This window comes from Squalius cephalus, assembly GCF_949319135.1.
Source record: "Squalius cephalus genome assembly, chromosome: 5".
NCBI lineage: Eukaryota > Metazoa > Chordata > Actinopteri > Cypriniformes > Leuciscidae > Squalius > Squalius cephalus.
The window spans coordinates 43,222,833-43,247,045 of NC_137126.1; the positions used below are offsets into that span (position 1 = coordinate 43,222,833).

Below are 24,213 nucleotides of genomic sequence, written 5' to 3' on the forward strand. Positions count from 1 at the left end.
ACTACCACTAAAATGTCATTAACTTTTTTCTATATAAGGAATCTCTCATTGAAAATGAATGAGTTTTACATTAATTACTTCATGTCAAGAGTATTTTCATTTGGTTCTGATATTCTATATTTTCACCTCTGAACAGGCTTTTTGAGGAACCTGAAACCAGAGCAGTGACGCAGGACAAACCATACGCTGGTAAAACACAAAACTCAAGTGCATTGAATGCATTGACCTCAGATCCTCTCCTGAGTTTTGTAGAGAGAGAGAGCTGTGTTGTGGCAGTGATGCGGTTGGGTCTGTGATTTATATGGAGGGAGAGACACGTAAACAGGCAGACAGATAGTGGCAGCATCAGGGGTGACTCATCCCTTCAGAAGGATAATAACAGCTGAAAGGGGAACACGCAACCAGCGGCCAAGAGTGCTTTAGAACATTTACATTTATGCATTTGGCAGATGCTTTTATCCACATTGCATTTCAAGGTACACATTTACATTCGTATCAGTTCTTGCTTTCCCTGGGAATCGAACCCATGACCTTGGCGTTGCAAGCGTCAGCGCTGTACTGTTTGAGCTATAGGAAAGCTCAAATTATATTCTATGGCTTTCCATTATTCCAAAGTCCTGCGTTCCACTCATTCATCCTCGTTCTAACATTACACATTCGTGCTAGAGAACATGAGCTTGTGATAGGTCTAAACACATTGGCATTGGTGACTTTGGATTAACAGATTGGCCCGGGAGAAGTGCTAAGGAGTGAGTGTGAGCCGCGAGACACCGAGAATACAGCTGTTATCCTGTTACTCATGGACAACACTAAATGTGTATTTGCAATGCATTCTTCCATAATGTGACATGCTGTATATTTCAAATAGAATACTTATGTATAGTGGGGCTTGATTTTAATGGGACTTTTGTGCACTATAGGCCAGACAAGCAGAAAAACAACTTTACTACTTAACATTTCAAATCCGACTTCGCATATATTCTTAATCAACCAGGCAAAATAGCAACATGAGGATGGGTAGATGACATAATTTGCAGTTTTAAACAAAGAAATATGACTTAATTAGACTGACCAAATTTAGACAAATCAACTTTTATTCAGTAAGATGCATAAATTGATCAAAGGTGACAGTCTTTTTGAACTTTCTATTCATCTAAGTCAAATCTTGACTTACAACACACACACAAAAAGTTTAAGTTATAAATAATGGTTTAAAGGGGTGACACTTTATATCAAAAGTCCACTTTAGACATTCTGCTTACTATACTTTGCGACTACATGCCAACTAACTCTCATTAGCGTATTAGTACTGTCTGCTTAATATCTGCTAACACTTTATTTTGATGATCAACAACAGACTTTGCGACAGGCAACTTATTCTACTAACCCGAATCCTAACCTAACAGTCTACTAATACTCTGATTAGAGTTAGTTGACATGTAGTAGCAAAGGAATGTCTAAAGTGGACTATCAAAATGTAAATGTAACACTTATAGGTATTTACTGAACAGTCAGTTAATCATTAATTATTGGCTTATTTCTGTTTATTTATCCTTCAAATGTTTGAGAAGTTGTAAATAATGCTAATATGCCCTAAATATATGTTCAGTTAACTATTCATTACTGGTTTGTTAAAGCTTAACTACATAAATAATGTCTTATATGCCTTTACTTGTTCAGTTAATCATCAACTAGTGGTGTGTTAATGTTTAAGCGCATAATTATTGACCCTTAAAATAAAGTTAACAATGTTTCTTGAGCCGCAAATCAGCATATTAGAATGATTTCTGAAGGATCAAGACTGGAGATCACAGGAATAAATAAAATATATTCAAATAGAAAACTGAATAATAATTATAATTGAATAAAAGCATAACCCTAAACCCTAATAAATATTTTTTTCTTGAAAAAAGAAAAAGAAAAACACGTATGAAGAATTACAGACATTAAGAGGGGATTTTTTCAATGGGGATGGTTGCAATAAATAATTTTGTGCTGCTAGGATAATGACTGTTTCCAAACAGTTTTCCCAAACTCTCTCTCCATCCACCATTGTTCAGCAAATTGTCTCACCCCAAACTCAAGCTTCCACATTTTCAGAGTGACTAACACATATTTTGCTTACAGAGTCTGGAGCTGTCACAGGAACAGGTGTGATTTCTCAAGACACCTATTTCAGTCGTCTGTCAAATAAGACATTTTATGCTTACGGCAGCTACTGTATACGAAATTAAATGGGGTCGAACTTGTTTTTATATGGTCTTTAAAGTATTACTACCACCTATTCCAATCAGTGTTAGTTTGGAGATGCTATTTTAAAATGACTGAGACTTATATCAGAGAGACACACAATAGATACACACATTTTGCGCCTCAGGCATTTTTTACAGCTGACACTAAAAATGCCAGCTGAGGCTCGACGAACCGATTCTGCCTCACTCGTCTCTCTCCATCCATCCATCTATACACACTCCCGCTCTGTATTTAATATGATGTGTGTGTGAGCACAATCAGTCAGTCAGGCTCCTCCCACCTCTGAATCATATTCACCCTGTGAAACACACCAGCTGTGTCTCAATGGGCCTTACGCTTGGTTAGTCGATGAAGCCCCAAATCAACAGGTTTCCTATTTGATGTGCTTTACTTGCATGACCAAAGGAGGATGCAAAATAAGTAGAAAAAAGTAAAATAACAACAGTAGAAATTGAGTAAACAAGCATTAAGAAATAAAAGTAATTGAAATAATTGAATATTTGAAAGATAAAAGATAAATAAGAACCCAAAAAATGATATACCAAAAACAATCTAATTCTAAAATATAAAAAAATATTAAACAAACTGAAAAATATCTAAATAAAACATTTCTAAAATAAAATAAAACAAAAACTATACTTTAAATCAAGAAGAAACTAATTTTAAGTTAAATGAAATAAAATACTAAAATAAAATAATAACACAAAATAAAAGAAATAAAATAAACAAAATGAAAGAAAAAAAAGAAATTTTAAAATATAAAGTACTACAATAAAATAATATTTAAAGTAAATGAAATTAAATACTAAAATTTAATTAAATTAAAATAAAATAATTATTAAAAAAATAAAAAATAATCAACAATAAATAAAAATAGCATAAAGTTAATGAAATAAAATACAAAATGAAATGAAATAATATTTAAAAAATAAAACCATATGTAAAAAAATTTTTTTTTTAAATACTATTTTAATTTAAATTAAATAAAAAATAAATGTACTTGAACAGTGTGTTGTGAACTCATCTCACATAATGACACCAACTTCTCAAACAAGTAATCTGAGCTCAAATACAAGATATCCCAGCAGCTCTCTTTCACACCTTCACACAAACACATGTAATGGTTCAGTGCTGATGGTCGGGCACTGGTGGGGTGGCAGGGGACCAGACAGGGCTGGAAAGTTCCCAACTGTCAGCAGCTGCTCCTGCCATTGTCACCTATACTGTCAGCAAAACAGCCTGTGAGAGGTACATACACACACACACACACAGAGAGAGAGAGCTGATTCCCAGATTCTCCCTCAGAAACACACATTAGTGACGATAACCGCTGATCATTTCTCATTGAACGGCTGTGTCATCGATCCTCCGAGTGCATCCGTCACTGTCAACTCACTGTCCAACAAGTTCAAACACACTGATCCCATAAAGGCACAGGTGCTCCTGATGACATCATCAGAACAGCCGACGCATCCAATCCACACAACGCCCTTCAGGATCATAAAGGCTTAGCTCAGCCCTAAAATACAAATGATGCTATCGTTTATTTAGCCTGATGTCTCTTAAAAGTAGATTGTTCTTGCTGCTCTTTACCAAATAATAAAACCGGATGGGAATGGGTGCTGTTGAACTCCAAACATGACAAAAAGAGCAACATAAAAGCAATTCAGGTGATATACACTGTGTTTGCCAAGCTCACATTTATTTGATCAAAAATACCTTAAAAACAGTGTCATTGTGAAATATTATTACAATTTAAATGTTTGATATTTTAAAATGTAATTTGATGCAAAGCTGAATTTTCAGCGTCATTACTCCAGTCTTCAGTGTCACATGATCCTTCAGAAATCATTTTAAAATTCTAATATTACTGTATTTTTGATCACATAAATGCAACCTGAGAATAAAATACTTCTTTCAAAAACATCTATCTATTAATCTATCTATTCCAGACTTGCTAGACTGGCAGTGTATGAAGTCATCTGAGGCCAATAAAGTCTTTGACACAACCTACAACACATACTGTAACATGCCAGTTCATGTAGACTGTGCGTTTCAAAACTTTAAAGAAGCTGCTCAGGCTTCAAATAAGTGAAATCATCTGTCTCAATGCCAGTCAGTGCCGTCCATCATCACAGTTTAAACACAATCCAAAGAGACTCTGGCATTCACACATCAAAGAAATGGCACAAAACATGACATTTTCCTGGATCCTCTGTCAGGAACAGATGGTTACCGCTTCACTGAAGGGCTCTCTTACATACCATAATAGAAATTAGAACTATATCTGATACTCTTATATATGCTACAGAATTATATAACTCTGAGACAGTGTAATCTTTATCCTTTTTAAGATGAATCTGTTTCATCACTTTCTTTCCACTGAACTAAGGCAGACTTAAAGATGAGTTCATGAACTCAAAATGTTTAAATCTTAAACAGGTTCAAGAACCAGTTTCAACCGCTGCATGCACTATATAATTATGTTCTTATAATACAATTATGACAATGATGAACTACATATAAGAATGTAAGCATCTAAGTATCCATCCATCCATATATGTATGTATCCATTAGGGGTGTAACAATACCCTCATGTCACGATTCGATATATATATCACGATACGATATTATTGCAATACTCCAAGTCATCAGCCTGGAAATCCAGACCTAAATCTGAAAGATTAAAGGTCCTGTTCTTCGTGATCCCATGTTTCAAACTTTAGTTAGTGTGTAATGTTGTTGTTAGAGTATAAATAATACCTGTAAAATTATAAAGCTCAAAGTTCAATGCCAAGCGAGATATTTTATTTAACAGAAGTCGCCTACAGTGAACGGCCGGTTTGGACTACATCCCTCTACTTCCTTCTTTAATGACGTCACTAGAACAGTTTTTTGACTAACCTCCACCCACAGGAATACACAAAAAAGGGGGCGTGGTCTTGTTGCGCTCCCACGGAGAAGAGGAAGAGTTGTGTTTGTAGAGTGTGTTTGTCGCCATGTCGTCGAGACGCTGTTATTTTCATCCATAATTTAATGTGCAGTCACGTAACATTCAACTTTTAATAAATAAATTATCGTAATGCATGGCAACGATTTCTTTTACACAACATGGCAGCTTTTAAGGCTATATTCATGGTGAAAATAAAGTGTATTTATATAAAGTTGTTTGGATGAAAACAATTTCAAAAGAACTACACACAACAAAAAAATATTTATTAAAAAATTATTTAATTATTTAATTAGGAGGTGTTACAATACTTTTTGTATTTCTTTGCAGCAGATGTTTTCAACTTCCGTTGGCATTTTGTCACAGTTACCACATGTACACCTATAAAACATATATTACTAATCAAAACTCGTGCTCACGTGTAACTAAGGTAGGAATAAACAATGCACAAGTTTATTTAAAAAAAATTCAACAACACCATCGTTAATTCGACAGACGGACAAAACCATATACCACAATCTTTCATAACAGTTTGTAACATTTAACATTACAATTTAACCAATTCAAGGTAACAGCCAAACGTAAAAGTATGACAACTACTAAATAAACAGCTTACCATTGTGAATCCTGCAAAAGTCGTGCTTGAACAGGTTCTAATCGATCCTCTTCATCTATGTTCTCCGGGTCTGATTCCGGCTCAAATTGATAAGGTAATATTAAAGACATGTTTACAATAACCGCTGGCACAATCAGAACTCGTTACGTATTTCTGAAGGAGGGACTTCATAGAACAAGGAAGTCATCAGCCCGTTCTTAGGACAGTGAAAACAGCGGTATACAGATAAGTAAATTGTGTGAAAAATACTGTGTTTTTTTACACGCGAAACATGAACACGTTATATTGCACACTGTAAACACAATCAAAGCTTCAAACACACAGGAAAAACGGGACCTTTAATGGTCTGGCATCGACTAATGAAAATCTTCCAGCTCGAGGGGCGGCACCAAGCATGCATTTGAAAAACTCACTTCACACAATTGGATAACACTACGACCAATCACAACAAGCCCCATACGCTTAGCTACCAGCGGAGCTAACTGGTATATCAGACTCTTGCCGTATCCGGTCGGCAAAACAGCAAAACACCCTTCCTGCAAAAGAACGATTCGAGCGCCGTCTTCTGTTCCTCTTTTAGATAAAAAGCCAAGTCTAACTCGTTCATTGTAGAGGCCAAAGCCGCTTCAAACAACTGGTGTTCATCCATAGCCATCTTGCAGTGTTTACTAATGACTTCGACGTCACAGCGCTGTCGTCCTCTGTTTAGCTCGCCTCTGGCCCGCCTATATCAGATAACCCGCTGTGATTGGTGCAGCTCGGATACAAGGGCATATTTAATGAGCATGATTCCTCGACGCCAGAGTAAACTCGCTGAGCAAATTCAACTTGTGCTCTCACGAGAACTCTGGATTTCCAGGGTACCAAGTCATATGATAAAAGGTTAACAAAAAAAACGAACTGTTGATTAAAATGCTAAATTTGGTCTTACATTGGGTGTGGAAATGAATAGGCTTGGACTTGGTGCTGGAAACCCAATGCACAGGACAATAGAGACACGAGTAAAAATATTCATGATTCTGAACGAATATGCTTGCACCCTGTCACTGACTAAAATAATGCAGGCCACTTTTTACTGGTAACATAAGACATTTGGCATTATCAGGACCCACAAATATTCCCCCATTGCATTATTATATATAGTAGTTAATGTAGTACTGACAATAAAACTCTGAAAACTTGATTTTTTTCCTCTCTTTTTTTGGGGTGAACTATCCACGATACATATTGTTGCTTTTTTGCTTTGTGATATATTGTGACACGATATACTGTGACAACCCTAGTATCCATCCATCTCCATCTCTCTCTCCGAACACATTACTGGGGTCACTATTAAAGAAATGACACACGCTGAAGCCTCAAAATATGCTATTCAACACATATAATGTGTTGGCAACATCATAAATAGCTGTTTTGGTTCACAGACAGACAGTAATTTCACACAAATAGTGTATGGGAAAACGAGAAATGCTTACGCCAGTTAGGAGGAACATGTGGAGCTCAGAACATGAATCTGCTGGGAAGTTGAACTATTAGGGAAACAGTGACAGATTTGTGTGTTGCACTGGGATGGGCTTTCCTCCTGCACTCTGACACTATAGACGAGCCGCCTGACTTCAGTGATGCTGTAAACCACCAGAGACTGACTGATGCACTTCACACACACAAGAGCAGGGCTTGCAGAAGACACATGCAGGTGTGAAGACACACCAGCTCACACACCTGCCTGTATCACTTACACACAGAAACATCATCTGCACTTCAGTGTCCTGAAAGACACGCTTCAATCTCATATATAAAGTCCAAAGTGTTGGGGTCTGTAATGGTTTTGAAAGAAGTTTCTACTGCTTACCAAAGCTGCATTTATTTTAATATATTTAAAAAATGTAATATATTCCTGTGATCAAAGCTGAATTTTCAGCATCATTACTCCAGTCTTCAGTGTCACATGATCCTTCAGAAATCATTCTGATATGATGATTTGATGCTCAAGAAATGATTTCTTATTATTATCAATGTTGAAAACATCATGCTGCTTAATATCTCTGTGGAAACTGACAATTTCTTTTCAGGATTCTTTAATAATAGAAAATAGAAAAAAAAAGAATAGTATTTATTTGAATTATAAAACTATCATAAATATATATGATATGATGTCACTTTTTTGAGTTCTTACGGAATAAAAGTATTCATTTCTTTTTAAACATTTTTTTCTAACTCCAAATTTTAAGCAGTAGTGTGTAAATGGGTCATATTTTACCAAATATATATATATATATATATATATATATATATATATATATATATATATATATACATATCTTTTTTAACTTGTAACATTTTCATGACCCAAATTCCCATTAATGTATAATGCAGCTGGATTTTTTATTTTTCTACAATAATTCTCGTGGTGAGTCTCAAAGTCATTTCTAATGTGAACATGATTAACTGTCATAACAATAAAGTGACAATACTTAGATATATCTTTTATTTATTTATTTATTTAGATTTTGAGGAGAAAAGCTTCACCTGACAGGTTTTATGAGATTCATCCTTATATGCCAACAGAAGGAAGAAAAATGGGCAATAACTTTCAGAAACAGTCAGCTTGTGTAATTGGCTCCCGAGGCTGTATGAAACACGCTTGGGTCGAAAAAAAAAGAAGTAAATAATAGAAAAAAAACACACAATCAGCAAGAACTGTCAAGGACGATAGAAAGCAAACATAGGAAACTCCCCTCCAGGAAAAGACATAAAAAAATTGCAGACATAACAACAGAGAACCGCTCTATTGTGTGAACTACAAAGATTTTCCATTCAACATTCTGGAAATGTAAATCCCATCGGAGGACACAATACCCGCACTCATGACAGGAACAACTCACAGCAATTGGTTTAGTTAGAAAACGTCATTTTTTATTACTTTGGTCCGAACCCTTATTCAATGAGATATTATAAGGAACGCTCTCATTATCATAATTGAGGAAAGTTACTATTAAAAGTAATGCGTTACAATATTGCGTTACTCCCTAAAAAGTAAATAATTGCATTAGTTAGCAGCTCAAATAAATTAAGTTCAACACACTTACTTCAGCAATAAAAACAAAACAAAAAAGAAACATAAATGTGGTTTAAGTAGTCATTTTTGCTTATTAGTATGATTGAATTGGATCATTGAAGTCTACAGCAAAGACATTGGTTAATAAAGTGAGATTAAATACATTAAGTACATTTGTGTTATTTCAAATATTTAATTATTGCGTTACTTGAAAAAGTAATCTGATTACATAACTCGCGTTATCGTGAATATATCGTGTCACATAACTATGCGTTACCCCCAACACTGCTCATTATTTATTTACTCTCATGTAGTTCTAAACCTGAATGACTTTTGTGGAACACAAAATATACAGAGTTCATAGTGAGGCGAGCAGTCAAGCGCTGTAAAGGAACAAAATATGACCAAAACAATTAGCTTGGTGTGCTGTAATGCCACTTTCTTGGAGTGAACTTGAACTGATGAAGTGAACTGATTAGCAATAAAAAAATTTAAATAAAATATATTTTTTTATTTCTATCTATCTATCTTACTAAAAACTTACTATTATATTACTAAAAAGTAAACTAAAATTAACAAAAAAAAAAAAGAAAATAAAAATGAAAATATAGGCTAATTCTAAATATGAATACAACTATAATAAAACTAAAATAACACTGGACCATACAAACAAAAATAAAAATAAAAAGATTGAGTCATGAACATGCCAAACTTTTAGCAAAATGCATTTATTAATGCCCATATGCAATCATTTAATATACAAAAAAATAGCAATGATTAAATATCAAGACATGAGCTAACTACATGTGAACAAAACAATCCCTGCCACATCAATGATCTTAAAACAAAAACTTTCAAACGAGAAAACATAAAGGGGAAAGACCAAGAGGTTTGCAAACACTGCACAGAATAAGATCCAGAAGAGTCCAGCATATCTGACCCAGAATCAGCTGTTTGTGAGGTGGCTCTACCAGGAGCTGAAGTCTCCAAAACCTGCTCTGCCTTTGTGTTTCTTGGCAGGAGCTTCACTAGTGGAGGGTTTGTCACCATCTGGGTGGGAATGTTTCCTGATGAAGGAGAGTGAATGAGACGTTAAAGTTAATTAGGTTTGTGTAACTGATTCAGTGGTGATTATATATGCGAGTCCGACCTCAGCAGTTTGTTTGGCACGTTTCAGAGCGCAATGTTTTGTGAATCTGTCAAAGTAAATGCAGACCTTGCAAAGAGGCTGTTATTGAAGGAAACCAAGCTGGACCTTGAACATAATTCTTATTACTCATTTCACAAGCAGAGGTTAGCCAATGACATAATTCCTTTACATAAAGTGGTCTCAAAGGTACAGTGGCACAAACAGCCTGTTTAAATCACGGTTTCATAAAAAAAAAAAGGTGAAAAAAAAAAATGGTAATGCATTTATTAAACACTTTGAATTTTTTACTTATCAATTTATCATTTTTAAATATCTTCCCTGTATCATTTTCTCCTTTCATCTTAAAGAATCTCAATTGCCAGTTCTTTGAATTATTTTGAGCTTATTTAATTATCAGTCTTTTAGACCAGAAATATTTCAAAGACAGAAAACAAAGTTCCTCATGCTGCGTTAGCTTGCAAGACTCTTTACACCAATTCGGGTTAATTCATTTATTTTACTTTGATGTTGAAGATTCAACAGCGACTAGAAAAATGTGTTGTAACCCTGTGTGTGTGTGATCCAGATCTCAGGTGTGAGCAGCAGGTGTTCACATCGCTCAGTATGCATGTGCTTGTCTCTTTAACATTCAGTCAGTGTGTTAGGGAGTGTGTGTGTGTGTGTGTGTGTGTGTGTGTGTGTGTGTGTGTGTGTGTGTGTGTGTGTGTGTGTATGTATGTATGTGTGTGTGTGTGTGTGTGTGTGTGTGTGTGTGTGTGTGTGTGTGTGTGTGTGTGTGTGTGTGTGTGTGTGTGTGTGTGTGTGTGTGTGTGTGTGTGTGTGTGTGTGTGAGAAACAGTGGGGTTATGAGGGATAATTAGAAAGATCTCCTGCCATTCTCAGTAAACTTTGCTCATATCCTGAGCCCTGCTGTGGTGTGGGACAAACCCCTCACCAGTAACACACAAACACACACATTCGCCATGATATGACTAAGCTTCTATCCATCCATCCATCCATCCATCCATACATCCATACATCCATCCATCCATATAATTTTTTGGTCTTTTTGACCAGAAATATTACAAAGACAAAAAACTAATTGCCTCATGTTGCTGTAGCCTGCAAGATTCTTTACACCAATTTGGGTTAAATAATTTATTTTGTCTTGATGAAGAAGATTCAACAGCGACTGAAAACACATTTGTAATCCTATAACCTTTTGATAAATACCAACAAATAACTTTTATTTTCAGAAATCAAACAGTGAAATATTGCTTTTAATAAATAGCTTGTTGTGGTAAATATGAGGATTACCAGAGCAAATTTCAAAGGACTATAAAAGTCAACAGAGTAATGAATTACTTGTGTGCTTGGAGGAAAGGTTCTGGTAATGTAACTTATATTTATTACCTTAATAATGATCATTATAAATATGAGCTACATTACCAGAACCTCCTCACTGTTGTGAGAGAAAAAGTTGTGGATTTTCAACCGAAATAAATCAATGCAATATCTTGCAATATAAAAAGATCAGAGAAGTCTTGCAATATTATGAGGCGGTCATATTCATCAACCGTGCATCATCACAGATGAGTGTGAACTCACGTGGCAGCCATGTTGATGTATTTGCCCACTCCTGGTTTGAAGACTTTAGGCTTGTCCTCTGTTTTTGCTTTAGCTGAAGCAGAAGTTTGCGCTCTCTCTTCCTCCTGTTTCTGTGCTTCCTTCTCTCGCTCGGCTGCAATCTAAACACACACAGTGTCACATCGACTGCACGCCATGAAAACAACAAATACGACATCGACTACATACATGCACACAAATGCTGACCTGTGCATCGGCTTCCTCATACGGATCCACAAATACTGAAGCGCTCAGCAACTTTATCTCAGACTGAGAATGTGAAACAGAAACAAGAGATTCATACTGAGAAAAAACACTCTTGACCTATTAGCATGCTGTTACCGTTTAAGAAATTAAAAGGCAAAGGAAAAAAAAAAGTACTGAAGCGAAGTATTCAAAAACTCTGTTGCCTCAAGCTAAAATACAGTTTGCATTTTACATGAGGCAGACAAAAATGCTGAAAAAACATGAATAAACGTGTCTGTTTAAATTGGACTGTTTTCTCTTTTGGCATTCTGGGATTTGACAGCAGGTGGAAAAATATAAACAAACAGGAGGTACCATGAGTCATGTTGCACAACCCTACACTGCAACCGAATCATACATTTCTGATGCCACAGAAGGGGAATAAATGGAATAAAATAACCTTGGGTTTGTCTGTCTTCGGATCACTTTCAACATTCTCCATCGCAGTGAGAGCCTCTAAACCACCAACCACTCTAAAAGAGAGCAAGAGAGGGACAGAAATCCTATTAAAACCCTGCTGCAAAGAGTAAATGAGGTACTATTCAGTGCCAAGTGGTGATAATATCACTAATGAGACTGGATCAAACTCTTTCACTGTAGACAACAATTTTGAACTTTTCTTAAAGTAACAGCACACCCCAAAATGAAAATTATGCAATTTACTTTAACTGTTATGCTCCAAGAAGGGCGAAAAATAAATAAAGGAATACGATTTAAGCAGTCCATATGATTGGTTTGCAATATTTTAAGTCTTATAAAATTATTCAACAGCTTTTAACAATGTTATTATTGTTCAAGCTACACTGTGTACATTTTTTTAAGTTGATTCTTAGCAAAAAACACTTTGTTCTTTCAAAATGATCTGTGCTCATTAATGTGTAATTACTTCTACCAATTAATCAAGTATTCTCGTAAGCGTAGAATCTGCCATTTAGAATACATACGAGTGAGTCGCTCGAATGGCGGCAGCCATGTTGCGCCTCCATCTTGAAAATACATTAGCCAAAGAGGGACATACCTGGAAATTCAAGCTTCGCCTTTCGCGTTTTTACACTCAGTGGCACCGTGACGAATGCGAGGGGGAGATTACTCGCGACTGCCGGCAGATTTGAAATAATACGGCCACCGTAGGAGTTAAAAAGCCCTCGGAATGGGGGGGGCTAGAAAGTAATATTCAGTTGGTAGTCATAAACAATTTCACCGCTAGATGGGAGAAAATCCTACACAGTGTAGCTTTAACTAAAACTATTAAAATCGTTTTCAATCATAGAAATAAAGCTGAAATAAATTAAAATACAAAATGTTGCCTTAGTTGACAACCAACTAAAATATAATTAAACTGCTAATTCAAAATACAAATAAATTCTATTAATATTCTATAAATAATACTAAAATAAAACTCACTTTCTACCTGGTTTTCAGTGAATAATGACTCAAACTTCAGTCACACAAAGCTATCAAATGGTTTCAAAAGATTCGGAAAATTGTGCAAAAGTTGTGCTTTTGTGGTCATTTTTGCTTTTTGCCGTTTTTGGAGTTTGACGGGTGCTAGTCACAGTGCGCTTTCATTATATTGACATTTTCAATATACTTCTTTTGTGTTTCACAGAAGAATCACACAGGCTTAGAACAACATGAGGGTTAGTAAACAATTTAAGAGTATTCTCATTTTTTTTTTTTTTTATTAACCGTTTCTTTAACAAGTAGCTGTAGTTGCAAAGTTAAAAAAAGTGATGATTCAGTGCCAAGCTGTGATAATATCTTGGATCAAACTCGATCCAATGTCTACATTTTGAAAGACAGCAAACAAAATTTATAACGTGCAAAACAAATCTATAACGTTGTTTGTGTGTTAGAGCTATATGTGCACATGCTGTGTGCTTTCTCTCTATGCACAGCTGTTCCTGTGGGACATTTCATCTTTAAGAGGGGCTCAGGTTTCTAGGTACCCCATAGGCTGAGGGTCGAGGGGGCGAGTGTGTGCGTTCTCACTGCACGTGCTCAGTAAGTGCACAGACTTTCTTTTGCTGTGGGGTGAGGGGTGCATGAGAGTGTGCACAGCAGTTTAGTCCAGGCTTACGCTGACAAGCCTCTGAATTCCACAGTTAGAGTCCAAGGGTTTCCACTCCATGCCAAATGGGCAAAGACTTTCCCTCAGAGTGAAAGTGTGTGTGTGTGCTGGAATGTTCTGATTCAACAGAAGACAAGCTTTCCCCCAGGAAGGACTTCACAAACACAGAAAGCTGACCAAATGAAGAATATACCAAAAATGCTACCCCCAAAATAGCTGTATGATGTTGAGATCCATTATTACCACTCAGGACAAGCAAGAAACTCATTCACATCTGCAAACAGCTATTGATGCACTCTTGGGTCTGAGGGATGTGAATGTACACAGGTCAAATCTATTACTGAAGACAAATCCATAAATTTACTTGCCTTCCAAACACAGTGTGTTTCCTGTCCAGGTATGCGCACGAGCGGAATGTTATGAAGCTGAAAGAAAACAGGAAAAATATTCTCATGTGAACCGAGAGTTTTCGTAACAGGGTAAATTTATATTTAATTTTTGTATTTAATGAGCAAAACACCAGTGCTTATAAAAGGCAAAAAAGTGCTGAAGATTATGGTAAATTTAAGCTTTGATTCTTCCCATTTGTCATTGCTGGTTATTAATGGTTAAATGCAAGGGTAAATTCATATTTAAATTAGATTTGTATATATTGAGCAAAACAACAGTGCTTGTAGAGGCAACAAAACTGTGCTGGTTATGAAGGGTTAAATGCAAGAAAGACCATTCTCAAATCAGTATGCAAATACCTTAAGAAAATCAACAAGAATTCAGTATTCAAATTCTCTCTATCTATCTCTCAAATTTCTCTAAAACTGGTTTATAAAAACCAAAAGTAGCCTAATGTGGCCTGTGATCCAAAGTTTCTATGTTCAGAAGTTTGGGCTGAAATAATTGCAGAAGTTCAATACTTAAGGGATTTAGAACAAACACAAACCAGAATGTTTGAAGCTGCCTGACAATCACTGTAATGAGCAGATGAAACATACTCACAACTGGGATTTATTTGTGTTGGGTCCTGAGTTCGCCATGCTCAGAATCCCACGACCCGTGTGAGACAGATTAGGCCTGAATTCATCCTTGAATGGCTTTCCCCAGAAAGACTCGCCTCCTGATATACACAACGACAGAAAGAGGATCGACAGGAGGGAAAAATATGAATATTAAAGATTTGTATGAGATTAAGAGTAACACATCGTGACACCTGGCCAATAACAACCCTGCTGCATGTGCTATCACATCTGGTATAATTGCACTGGAAGAACAAATCCAGAGATCCGGCACAACACAAAAACAACAATTACATTTACACACACAGATTCACATTAGTTTAAATGTAGTGTCATTTCTATGACACTAGGAGCACCAAACAGGATTGCAAAAACATACTTTGGTTCCCAGATATGGCTCAGGTCCCTCATTCAATGTCTTTGGGGTTTTGTCCTGCCTATGTTAAAAAGTGCCAGTATATCTCTTAAACAAAGCCAAGTGATTTGAGGATAAATCCATGTCCATAGCACAAATGATGGTGAGGCAATTCACGAACTAGATTTCAATAGGTTTAGTGGTTTGTGCAAATCTCAAATACTTCGAATCAGCAATATGCTCAATTGAAAACATACACTACCTTTCAAAAGTTTGGGGTCAGTAAGATTTTTCTGACTTTTTGAAAGAAATTAATACTTCAGAAATGATGCATTAAATTGTTCAGAACTTATGCAGTAAATTGATCAAAAGTGTCAGTAAAGATATTTATAATGTTAGATATGTATAATGTTATAACTTTCTATTTATCAAAGAATTTAAAGAAAAAATGGATCACCGTTTCCACAAAAATATTCAGCAGCACAACAGTTTTCAACACTGATAATAATAAGAAATGTTTCTTGACCATTATTAGAATGATTTCTGAAGGATCACGTGACACTGAAGACTGAAGTATTGATGCTGAAATCACAGGAATAAATTATATTTTAAAATATATTAAAATAGAAAACAGCTATTTAAAATTTTAATAATATTTCACAAAATTGATGTCTGTACTGCATAAATCAAATAAATGCAGCACTGGTGAACGTTATCAGTATCTTTTAAACGTTAGCAGTAGTCTGACTATTCAATTCTTCCTACAGATTTTACACTGAAATATTAAAGCCGTTCAACTAAACTTGACCCAGATTGCCTTTTTCAATCACTTCAAATCATTTATAAAATGAACCCAGTGCCACATGCACAGACACCATGCATCGTCCTCTGCCACCATAAACAAACACCTCATGCCAAAGGCCTCCAAATCAGGTTCACTAATTAACGCTTCATCACGCTCAATCAAAAGCTCTGCTGGATGCGGCTCTCTCAGCGAGTGTTCGAGCTGACATGAGACGTCTCTCAACTGCAGGATTTCTGTGACACCTGCACCTACTGAATTCACAAAGTCATACGGGTTTTAAAATCTTTTGTTCTTCTTAACGAGTCGCCGCACATGATTCTAGACGTAGTGTTTTAACGTCCAGCAGCTGGTGTCGTTGCGGAGCGATGGCTTTACCTCTGAAAACTCTGCACACCCTCATAAACATTCCCCAGGTGACATTTCTGCATAATTTATGCCCTTGCTGACATTTCCTACCCCCATGCCACAGACTTGATTAAAAAGGGAGGGAAAAAAAGGGTTATAGGAAGTGGATGAAAATCAACCGGACAGAATAACAAGGCTGACGTGATTAAAAACAATGAAAACATGATTTATTCATTTTGAGCACCTAAGGGACTACATTCAAGATTAAAATGTTAAAATCCAAAAGGTAGATGGTTAAATCCAAGGATCTGTAGAAGTCTATGGGCCAAACATATTACAGCTGTTGCCCCAAAGACTTTTCCGAACGTGCTGTTTTAACAAACCAAGTTGAAACTTTTTTGTTGAATAACTGACCGCAATGTATAGAACCTGTATTATTCCTTAAAATGATTTGGAAGCAGAGCTGAATAGCAATAATCAGAGCTGAACAAATAATTTTAACATTACATTTAAGATGAATTTGTTTTTTTAATTCCATTATTTTGCAATAAACAAAAAATCATGTCCTCTGACTCATACATAAAAAAACAAATTTAATACAAAGGCAACTGAGTAATTCAAGCTTCATGTTTTGAGTCGGCAGTGAGCAATTAAAAAATTATCTCCGATGAAAATATGTAACTGATTGTGATTAATATGATTAACCTGCAAATCAAACTAAATTGATTATAAATGCAAATGTATGATTGCCATAATTCTAACAAAATAACAACAATTAAGAGACTCTGCGAATAAATATAGTACATCACAGCCGATGACTGCCACAAAACTAACTGGAACTCAGGTTGTCTTCAGAGTATTCTAGAATATTTCAATAATATATTCTTTGTCATGTAGGAAAGATTTTATGAGCTTTTACTTATTTCCTTTCCTTTGCCAATCATGTATACCTTTATACAAACGTCACAGATGTCAACGTGAGTTGTGATGTTTTCTGCCGCACTGATCCCAAACTGCTGCATAAGAAGCCTTGATTAAATTTTGTAGATGAATCCAGCAGAATCATAATCATTGCACATTCATTCACAGCCTAACAGAGCACCATTATTACAGAACGCAGCATCTCTTCAAAGGAACATTGTGTGATTTGTCACACTCGTGACTTCTTGTTGCAGCATCCAAAACACATTTGGATAATTTGGTTAATATGATCTATTTTTCAACTAAATGGAGGAAAGCAGGATGGCTGAACACATGATCAAAGCCTTCAAAATAATTTAACTAAGCCACGTTACACACTCAGAAAAAAAGTTCAAAAACTGTCAATACAAAGCTGTCTCTACAAAAGGTACATCTTTGTACCTTATTTACCCCTAAAGATGCATTAGGATCTAAAAGTGCATATTAATACCTTAAAGGTAACATTTGAAAGGGTACCGTCCCAGTGACAGATTTTGTACCTTTTTTTCTGAGTGTATTATGGTTTTGTACAATGCCAATGTTTATCAGAACATATCTCTTAATGGTTCATAATTAAAGGTATATTTTCACTCAGAAATGTACTTATCCTCATGTTGTTCCAAAGCTTTATGACTCCTACTGAAGCATTTTAACAATATACTGGTCATTCTTCTATGCAATTCAAACTTGAAATCACTTTAAAAGTATCATAAGTGTCCATATATAATGTTTGCATGTCATACAAAACTTGTTTTTTGAGCTGTATAAACAGATTCATTAGATTAACTGATTCCATACCAAACTGGACATCACTACTTGCCAAAGGAAAACTAGGATGAATTTTCAGTGTACAGCAACATAAATTTTAGTCTGTTTGTCACACAATCGCTATCATATGACTCAAGAAGACTGCTTCATCCAATATTAGGATGCATTTATGGTGCTTTTTTGTAATTTTGTCCTTGTTTGCTTTCATTATACTGAAAAGAGTAGTCAGGAAATTAGTTGAAAGTTCTCCTTTTGTGTTCTATAGAAGAAAGTCATACAGGTTTGAAACAACAATAGTGTGAGTAAATAATGATGATTTTCATTTTTGTGTGAACTATTCCCTTACAAAAAAGGGCATGTGTTTTAAATCATTTAATTAACCTATTGTACATGGAGTGTCACATATAGAGAAGGATTGAGGACACTGCAAACTCTTCTCTAACATCTGTGAACATTCACTCAAATGACTAAAAGCACATATTTTGGTCAGGCAATCAACAGTTTGCTCTGATGCAAAATCTCAATGCTTTTTTTGCACCTATTTTTAGGTCAAATGCAAGTACAAATCTTGTCTCAATGTGCGTGATAATACACGAGTGAGAATGGCTAGAAGATAGAAGCTGCTTCTGACCTTCAAGTCTAATACTCAACACTTTAAATTCACTCTCTGTTCATGAAAAATCATTCGGTCTACTTCCCTGTTCACTTCTTGCTCTCAATCTTTCTCTCTACACAAGAGTCTCAGGTGAGGCTGGTGCATTTTTTATGGGATTGAATTTTAGATACGTACAAGACCATTCAAGGGAATAGAGTGCACAAGCTCTTTACCGTTTCTTTTCCTCAGTTGAACCTGCAGATTTTAACACTCATGACCACAGGAAAACATCCCTCGCAAATGTGCACCAAAACGGCATTCAGAAAGCGGAGGTGATATTGTCTAGACAGCTCAAGAAAGTCTGAGAAAGCAATGCAATTCTCACCTGATCAACTGAATATGTTGAAGAAAGTCAACCTAAATTGTTAGAGAAATTTTTATGAAAGACTAAATGTCCTGTAATTGTTTCCACTAGAAAAACCTTTTCTGATCATTTTAAGAAGAATCACAAAAAAAGTGTGCACAAGTCAACTGGTTGGACTTAGATTCGTAACTAAAACGATGTATTCGATGTATATTTTGTACTTTAGTGAGGGTAGGTGCCATATTTAACTTGTTGTGAGAGTCTGAAGACAGTAACGGGGGAGGACCCTGTTTGTAACTGTTATGCGCAAGTGATCAAAATGACAAGTGATCCTGAACAAATGTTAAAATGATTACCTGTACCAGTCCCTGTAGGGTCTCCTCCTTGAATCTGAAAACAAAGAATAACAAAAAAAAAAACATTAAAATGCCACATTTTCTATAATAAAAAAAAAAAACCTGAAGCTAATTCTTTGGTTTTAAATGGCTAGCAATCTACTTCAATTACTATTGATGTACCGGTCAAGTTTTTTTGTGCCCCCAATATTGAGCATCTGCCGATACAGAGTCGATCCGATCTGATACTTGTAATTTCCCAGTGCTTGGTGCACAAGTCAAGTCAACTTTATTTATATAGTGCGTTTTACAATATTGATTGTTTCTAAGCAGCTTTTCAGTGATAACAGGAAAATAATGCAACAAAGTTTGCATTATATATCCACATGTACTTCAAGTACAGGTGTATATACACCTGTATTTATACACACACACATTTGAGCCTTTGCAGATTTTTGTGAAATTTTGTGGTTGTACTGAAGTCAAACATTTTGGAAAGAACACATCAACCTTTTCACATCTATTAATAAAATAAAATAAAATAAATAGTGAAATTACATGGAAATCAAAGTAAAATAAGCAGGAGAACTCTAGAAAATACAGTTTTGTGAGAATCACCCTTCAATCTGACAGTTTACTTTGCTGGATATAGCAAATGATGACTTATATAAACAAGATCAATTATGTATGCTTAATTTCATGATAAATATGAAATTAATCATGATTAATCACACTCTTAATCTAATCACGATAAAATATTTCAATCTTTTGACAGCCCATTATATATATATATATATATATATATATATATATATATATATATATATATATATATATATATATATATATATATATATATATATATATATATAGATGATTTGTAGTTATCTAACTCTAGCAAACACACACACACATTCAGACACACACTGAATATACTGTAGGACAATGTTACATTCGAGGTAACATCTTAAAATAAATGTATTTAAAGGCCACATTTTAGAATAATAAAGAGAAACTTATTTACCATAAAATTTCGAATAGAGCGGTGGAATACTGTGCCATCATAATATCCTTTCTTACACAGTTTAATAAAGTTTTCTCCTGCCTTGGGGACCTGCAAGAAAAACAAAAAACAAATATCAGTTTTAATGTCAGGAAATGTGATTTATGAAAACGGTCTGTCATTATGATGATAACACTAGCATAGCAGCACGCTAAACTAATAATAAAAAAAGAGGGTTTGAAGAAATGTTTAGACATTTACAAATACTTTGTTGTGAGACCATACAAATCACATGAACTCTTCTGAAGCTCTTTTAACTCGAAGATGAACCTACTGGATCTATAGGAACTATAAGTAAAAGCTCTTACAGTGGGTAAATCTAACGAAACCGGTCAAGAGCACGTCCAGTTTAATGTTTAACCCCAAAATTAAAAGTAAACAACAAATTAGAAAATATTAAAATAAATTAGAAATTTAAAATAAAAAGAGAAATCTATGTTGGACAATTAGGATTTTTTTTTATTGTGACATTAAGCACATTTGACCCCATTTTGTTTATAAACAAAATAAACAAAAACAACCTCATTACTGTAATTCAAGAAAAATTAAGAATTATTTAAAATAATTATTAAATATTAAAGTATTTATACATCACTGAACAATTTATTGAACTAAATAAAATAAAAAAAAGTTCTTTATTAGGCTATATTACAGAAAACGCTTAATTACCATGAAAATAAATCAACAATCTAAGATCTTAATGATTTTAAAATAGGATTGATTTTCTTTATGCAAAATATAACTTATGATATTTGTGGTGAAACGTATTACATTTCTTCATGAAATTCAACCAAATTAAACAGGACTTCAAAACATTCACATTAATGAAACTACAGCTGGCAACATTAAATCACTTATGAATATTACAGGAAGTGTCCACCATAACTTCAGATGATGATGACTTGATTTTTATACAAGCCTCTCAAATCCCTTGTGTGCTACCAAAAGGACCGTCTGTGGGATAAAAAGGCCAATAAACAATTAGGTTTGTTTGCAATACATATGGCAGCTTTGAATGTATTTGAAATCTGCTACATTATTCAGGAAAAGAAAGGCTTGCTTAAAAAAAACCATAGCACTGAAAGTTTAAGGAGTTGATTCCTATCTCACTGTGTAAATGTTTATTTGTTCGTTTCTATGGCGTTCAGACATCCCTCTCTTCAAATAAAACCTCAGAGAGTCACTAAACTGATTTTGTGCTCAGGAAAGACATTGGAAGATGCAGGAGCAATTTCCACATTAAAGTTTTATAAGTTACCCTGAGAGGAGGTCAAGTATGGAAACATGTTTTTTGCCACTGAAAAAAAAAAAAAGAAAAGAAAAAGTAATTTCACCATTTTCACTCACAATTCTGACTTTTTTTCTCGCAATTGCGACTTTACATCTTGCAATTCTGATCTTTTTTTCTCAGAATTGTGGGATATAAACTTGAAATTGCGCGTTTTAAAGTCCAATTCTGAGGACAAAAAACACTAACTCACAATTGCGAGTTTATATCATGCAATTCTGAGAAAAAGTAAATTGCGAGAGAAAAAAAGGTTCAAATTAATTTAAAAAAATACTTTTTTAATGTTTTATTGTGTGGTGGAAACAAGCTTCCATAGTCAAGCATCTCAGGACTTAAAAAGAGTCAAGATTTTAATGTCTCACACACTCATGCATGAAAAGCACACAGACACACAAAACAGCTACAAAAATAAAGTTGTCAAGCTTGATCTCAATCATCTGCTCCATCTAGACATGACATTGTTACATAACTGGCCATAACCACATTCCAATCTAAATGCCACTAAAAGAAAAAGAAATGCTGTAAAATGTACATCCTTGACAAGAGGGCATTTGCATATAGGCAAATGAAAATGAAAATAAGAAATCATATTTTGATTACATAAATAAAGCCTACTTTAGACCATTAAGATTTTCTGCATTGACTTAATTTAAAAAAATAATAATAATATCCACATTTACCTCAAAATGCTCATAACCAAAAAAAAAAAAAATTTATTACAGTATTATTACAGTAATGCAAAATAAGTAACTACATATGGTATTGTTTGTTTCATTTTAGGAAGTCACAGTATTAAGTCGTTATTGTATTTCTAACAGTAATACATTAACGATTGCCTTAAATATTATTAAAAGCAAAATAACTTAAAAATGTTTTTAAATGCACCTTTTTAAAGGTTTAATTTTTTAATTCTGTTTTGTTTAGGAGTGAAATGTGAACATCATTACGTTTGATCTTGACATTTGTCTTATCCTTTCACAAGATTCAGTGTTACAGTCAAAAAAGGCCACTACTTTGTAAACATTGCACCACAAACAGAATCATCACAAATGCAAGAGGGAGGGAGGGAGGGAGGGAGGAGAGGAGAGGAAGAAAAAACGGAGGGTAATTTTCTTATCAATGTGACCTCTTCTCTTTATCCTGATTTGACAAGCACACAACCAATGAAAATACGAGGACTATGAGGACCATGCAATGCTGTTTCTGTGTCCATTAGGCAGTGTTTACCTTGGTTCCCAAGTCACACTGACACACACACACGCGCTTCTAAAGGGTGTGTCTTGTTCTGCACATTAAGCTGGAATAGGACAAAGACTTCAGGTCTTACAATGTGTTCCCTTTTCCCTAAACTTTAGTTAAATGTAAATCTAAAATTCAAGGAATTTTCAAACCAAATTAGGTCTTTTATCATGTGGCCTTGTGAAGGCTTAAAGAGATAGTTCACCCAAAAATGAAAATTCTGTCATCATTTACTCGCCCTCAGGTGGTTCCAAACTGTTATGAGTTTCTTCTGCTGAACACAAAAGAAGATATTTAGAAGAATATGGGTAACCAAACAGTTGATGGGCTTACATAGTATGGAAAAAAAATGACTATAGAAGTCAACGGGGTCCATCAACTGTTTGCTTATCGACATTCTTCAAAATCTTTTGTGTTCAGCAGAAGAAAGAAATTAATACAGGTTTGGAACAACTTGTGTTCCAAATGATGACAGAATTTTCATTTTTTGGTGAACTATCCTTTTAATGAATCTGCTGCTTTTGTGGAAACTTGAGCCAAAAAGCGTTCAAGTAAAGTGATATAAAAGTGCTAAAATGCAAAAAAAAAAGTGAAGTGATTTAAATGTACAGAATCTTATGTATGTAATTAAAGTCAGTAAAGACCCAGCTCACCAGTTTCTCTGTACCGTATTAAAGTGAAAACACTAAATGATGGATATAAAGTGATTCATGAGCGGCTTTGACCCAGGAGTGAGAGCCTGGCACACGCTCTCACATAAATAAGAACAGGGACGCTGAGGAGAGAGAACTATCTGCCAGCACAAGGCCACAACCAACACAATTTTTCAGAGGAAGTGTTTTATGGCAGGGATGATTTTACAAGCTCAGTGGGATACAGAGCGCATCAAGGAAAAGAAATGAGTGGAGAGGAAACACATTAGAAACGGACACGAAGAATAAAGAATAGAGTCAGACAGCAAAAACAGAGCAAGGAAAACAAGACAACATAAAAATGAGAAATAGAGAAATAGAGTGAGTCGACCTATATAGGTCAGCAAATGCAGTGTGACACTCTGAATGGATGAATTATATATTATGTAAAGACAAGACGGCCTGTAGACCTGAAAACTACATACACCCCTGCTCAATCTATAAA

The 24,213-nt window shown here is 34.9% G+C and overlaps 1 protein-coding gene across 1 annotated transcript in view; it reads right to left on the reverse strand.

Moving 5' to 3' along the window:
• Window positions 1-9,586: 9,586 nt before the first annotated feature.
• ppil2 (peptidylprolyl isomerase (cyclophilin)-like 2) overlaps window positions 9,587-24,213 on the reverse strand; it is a 32,724-nt gene continuing 18,097 nt past the window's right edge. The window contains exons 13-20 of the mRNA XM_079872043.1: window positions 20,511-20,600; window positions 19,508-19,541; window positions 14,943-15,060; window positions 14,318-14,374; window positions 12,279-12,351; window positions 11,840-11,902; window positions 11,615-11,754; window positions 9,587-9,944 (exon numbers count right to left, since the gene is read on the reverse strand). Of these exons, the coding sequence (XP_079728169.1) occupies window positions 9,845-9,944; window positions 11,615-11,754; window positions 11,840-11,902; window positions 12,279-12,351; window positions 14,318-14,374; window positions 14,943-15,060; window positions 19,508-19,541; window positions 20,511-20,600 (675 nt within the window). The 3' untranslated portion in view covers window positions 9,587-9,844. The remainder of the gene's footprint in view (window positions 9,945-11,614; window positions 11,755-11,839; window positions 11,903-12,278; window positions 12,352-14,317; window positions 14,375-14,942; window positions 15,061-19,507; window positions 19,542-20,510; window positions 20,601-24,213) is intronic.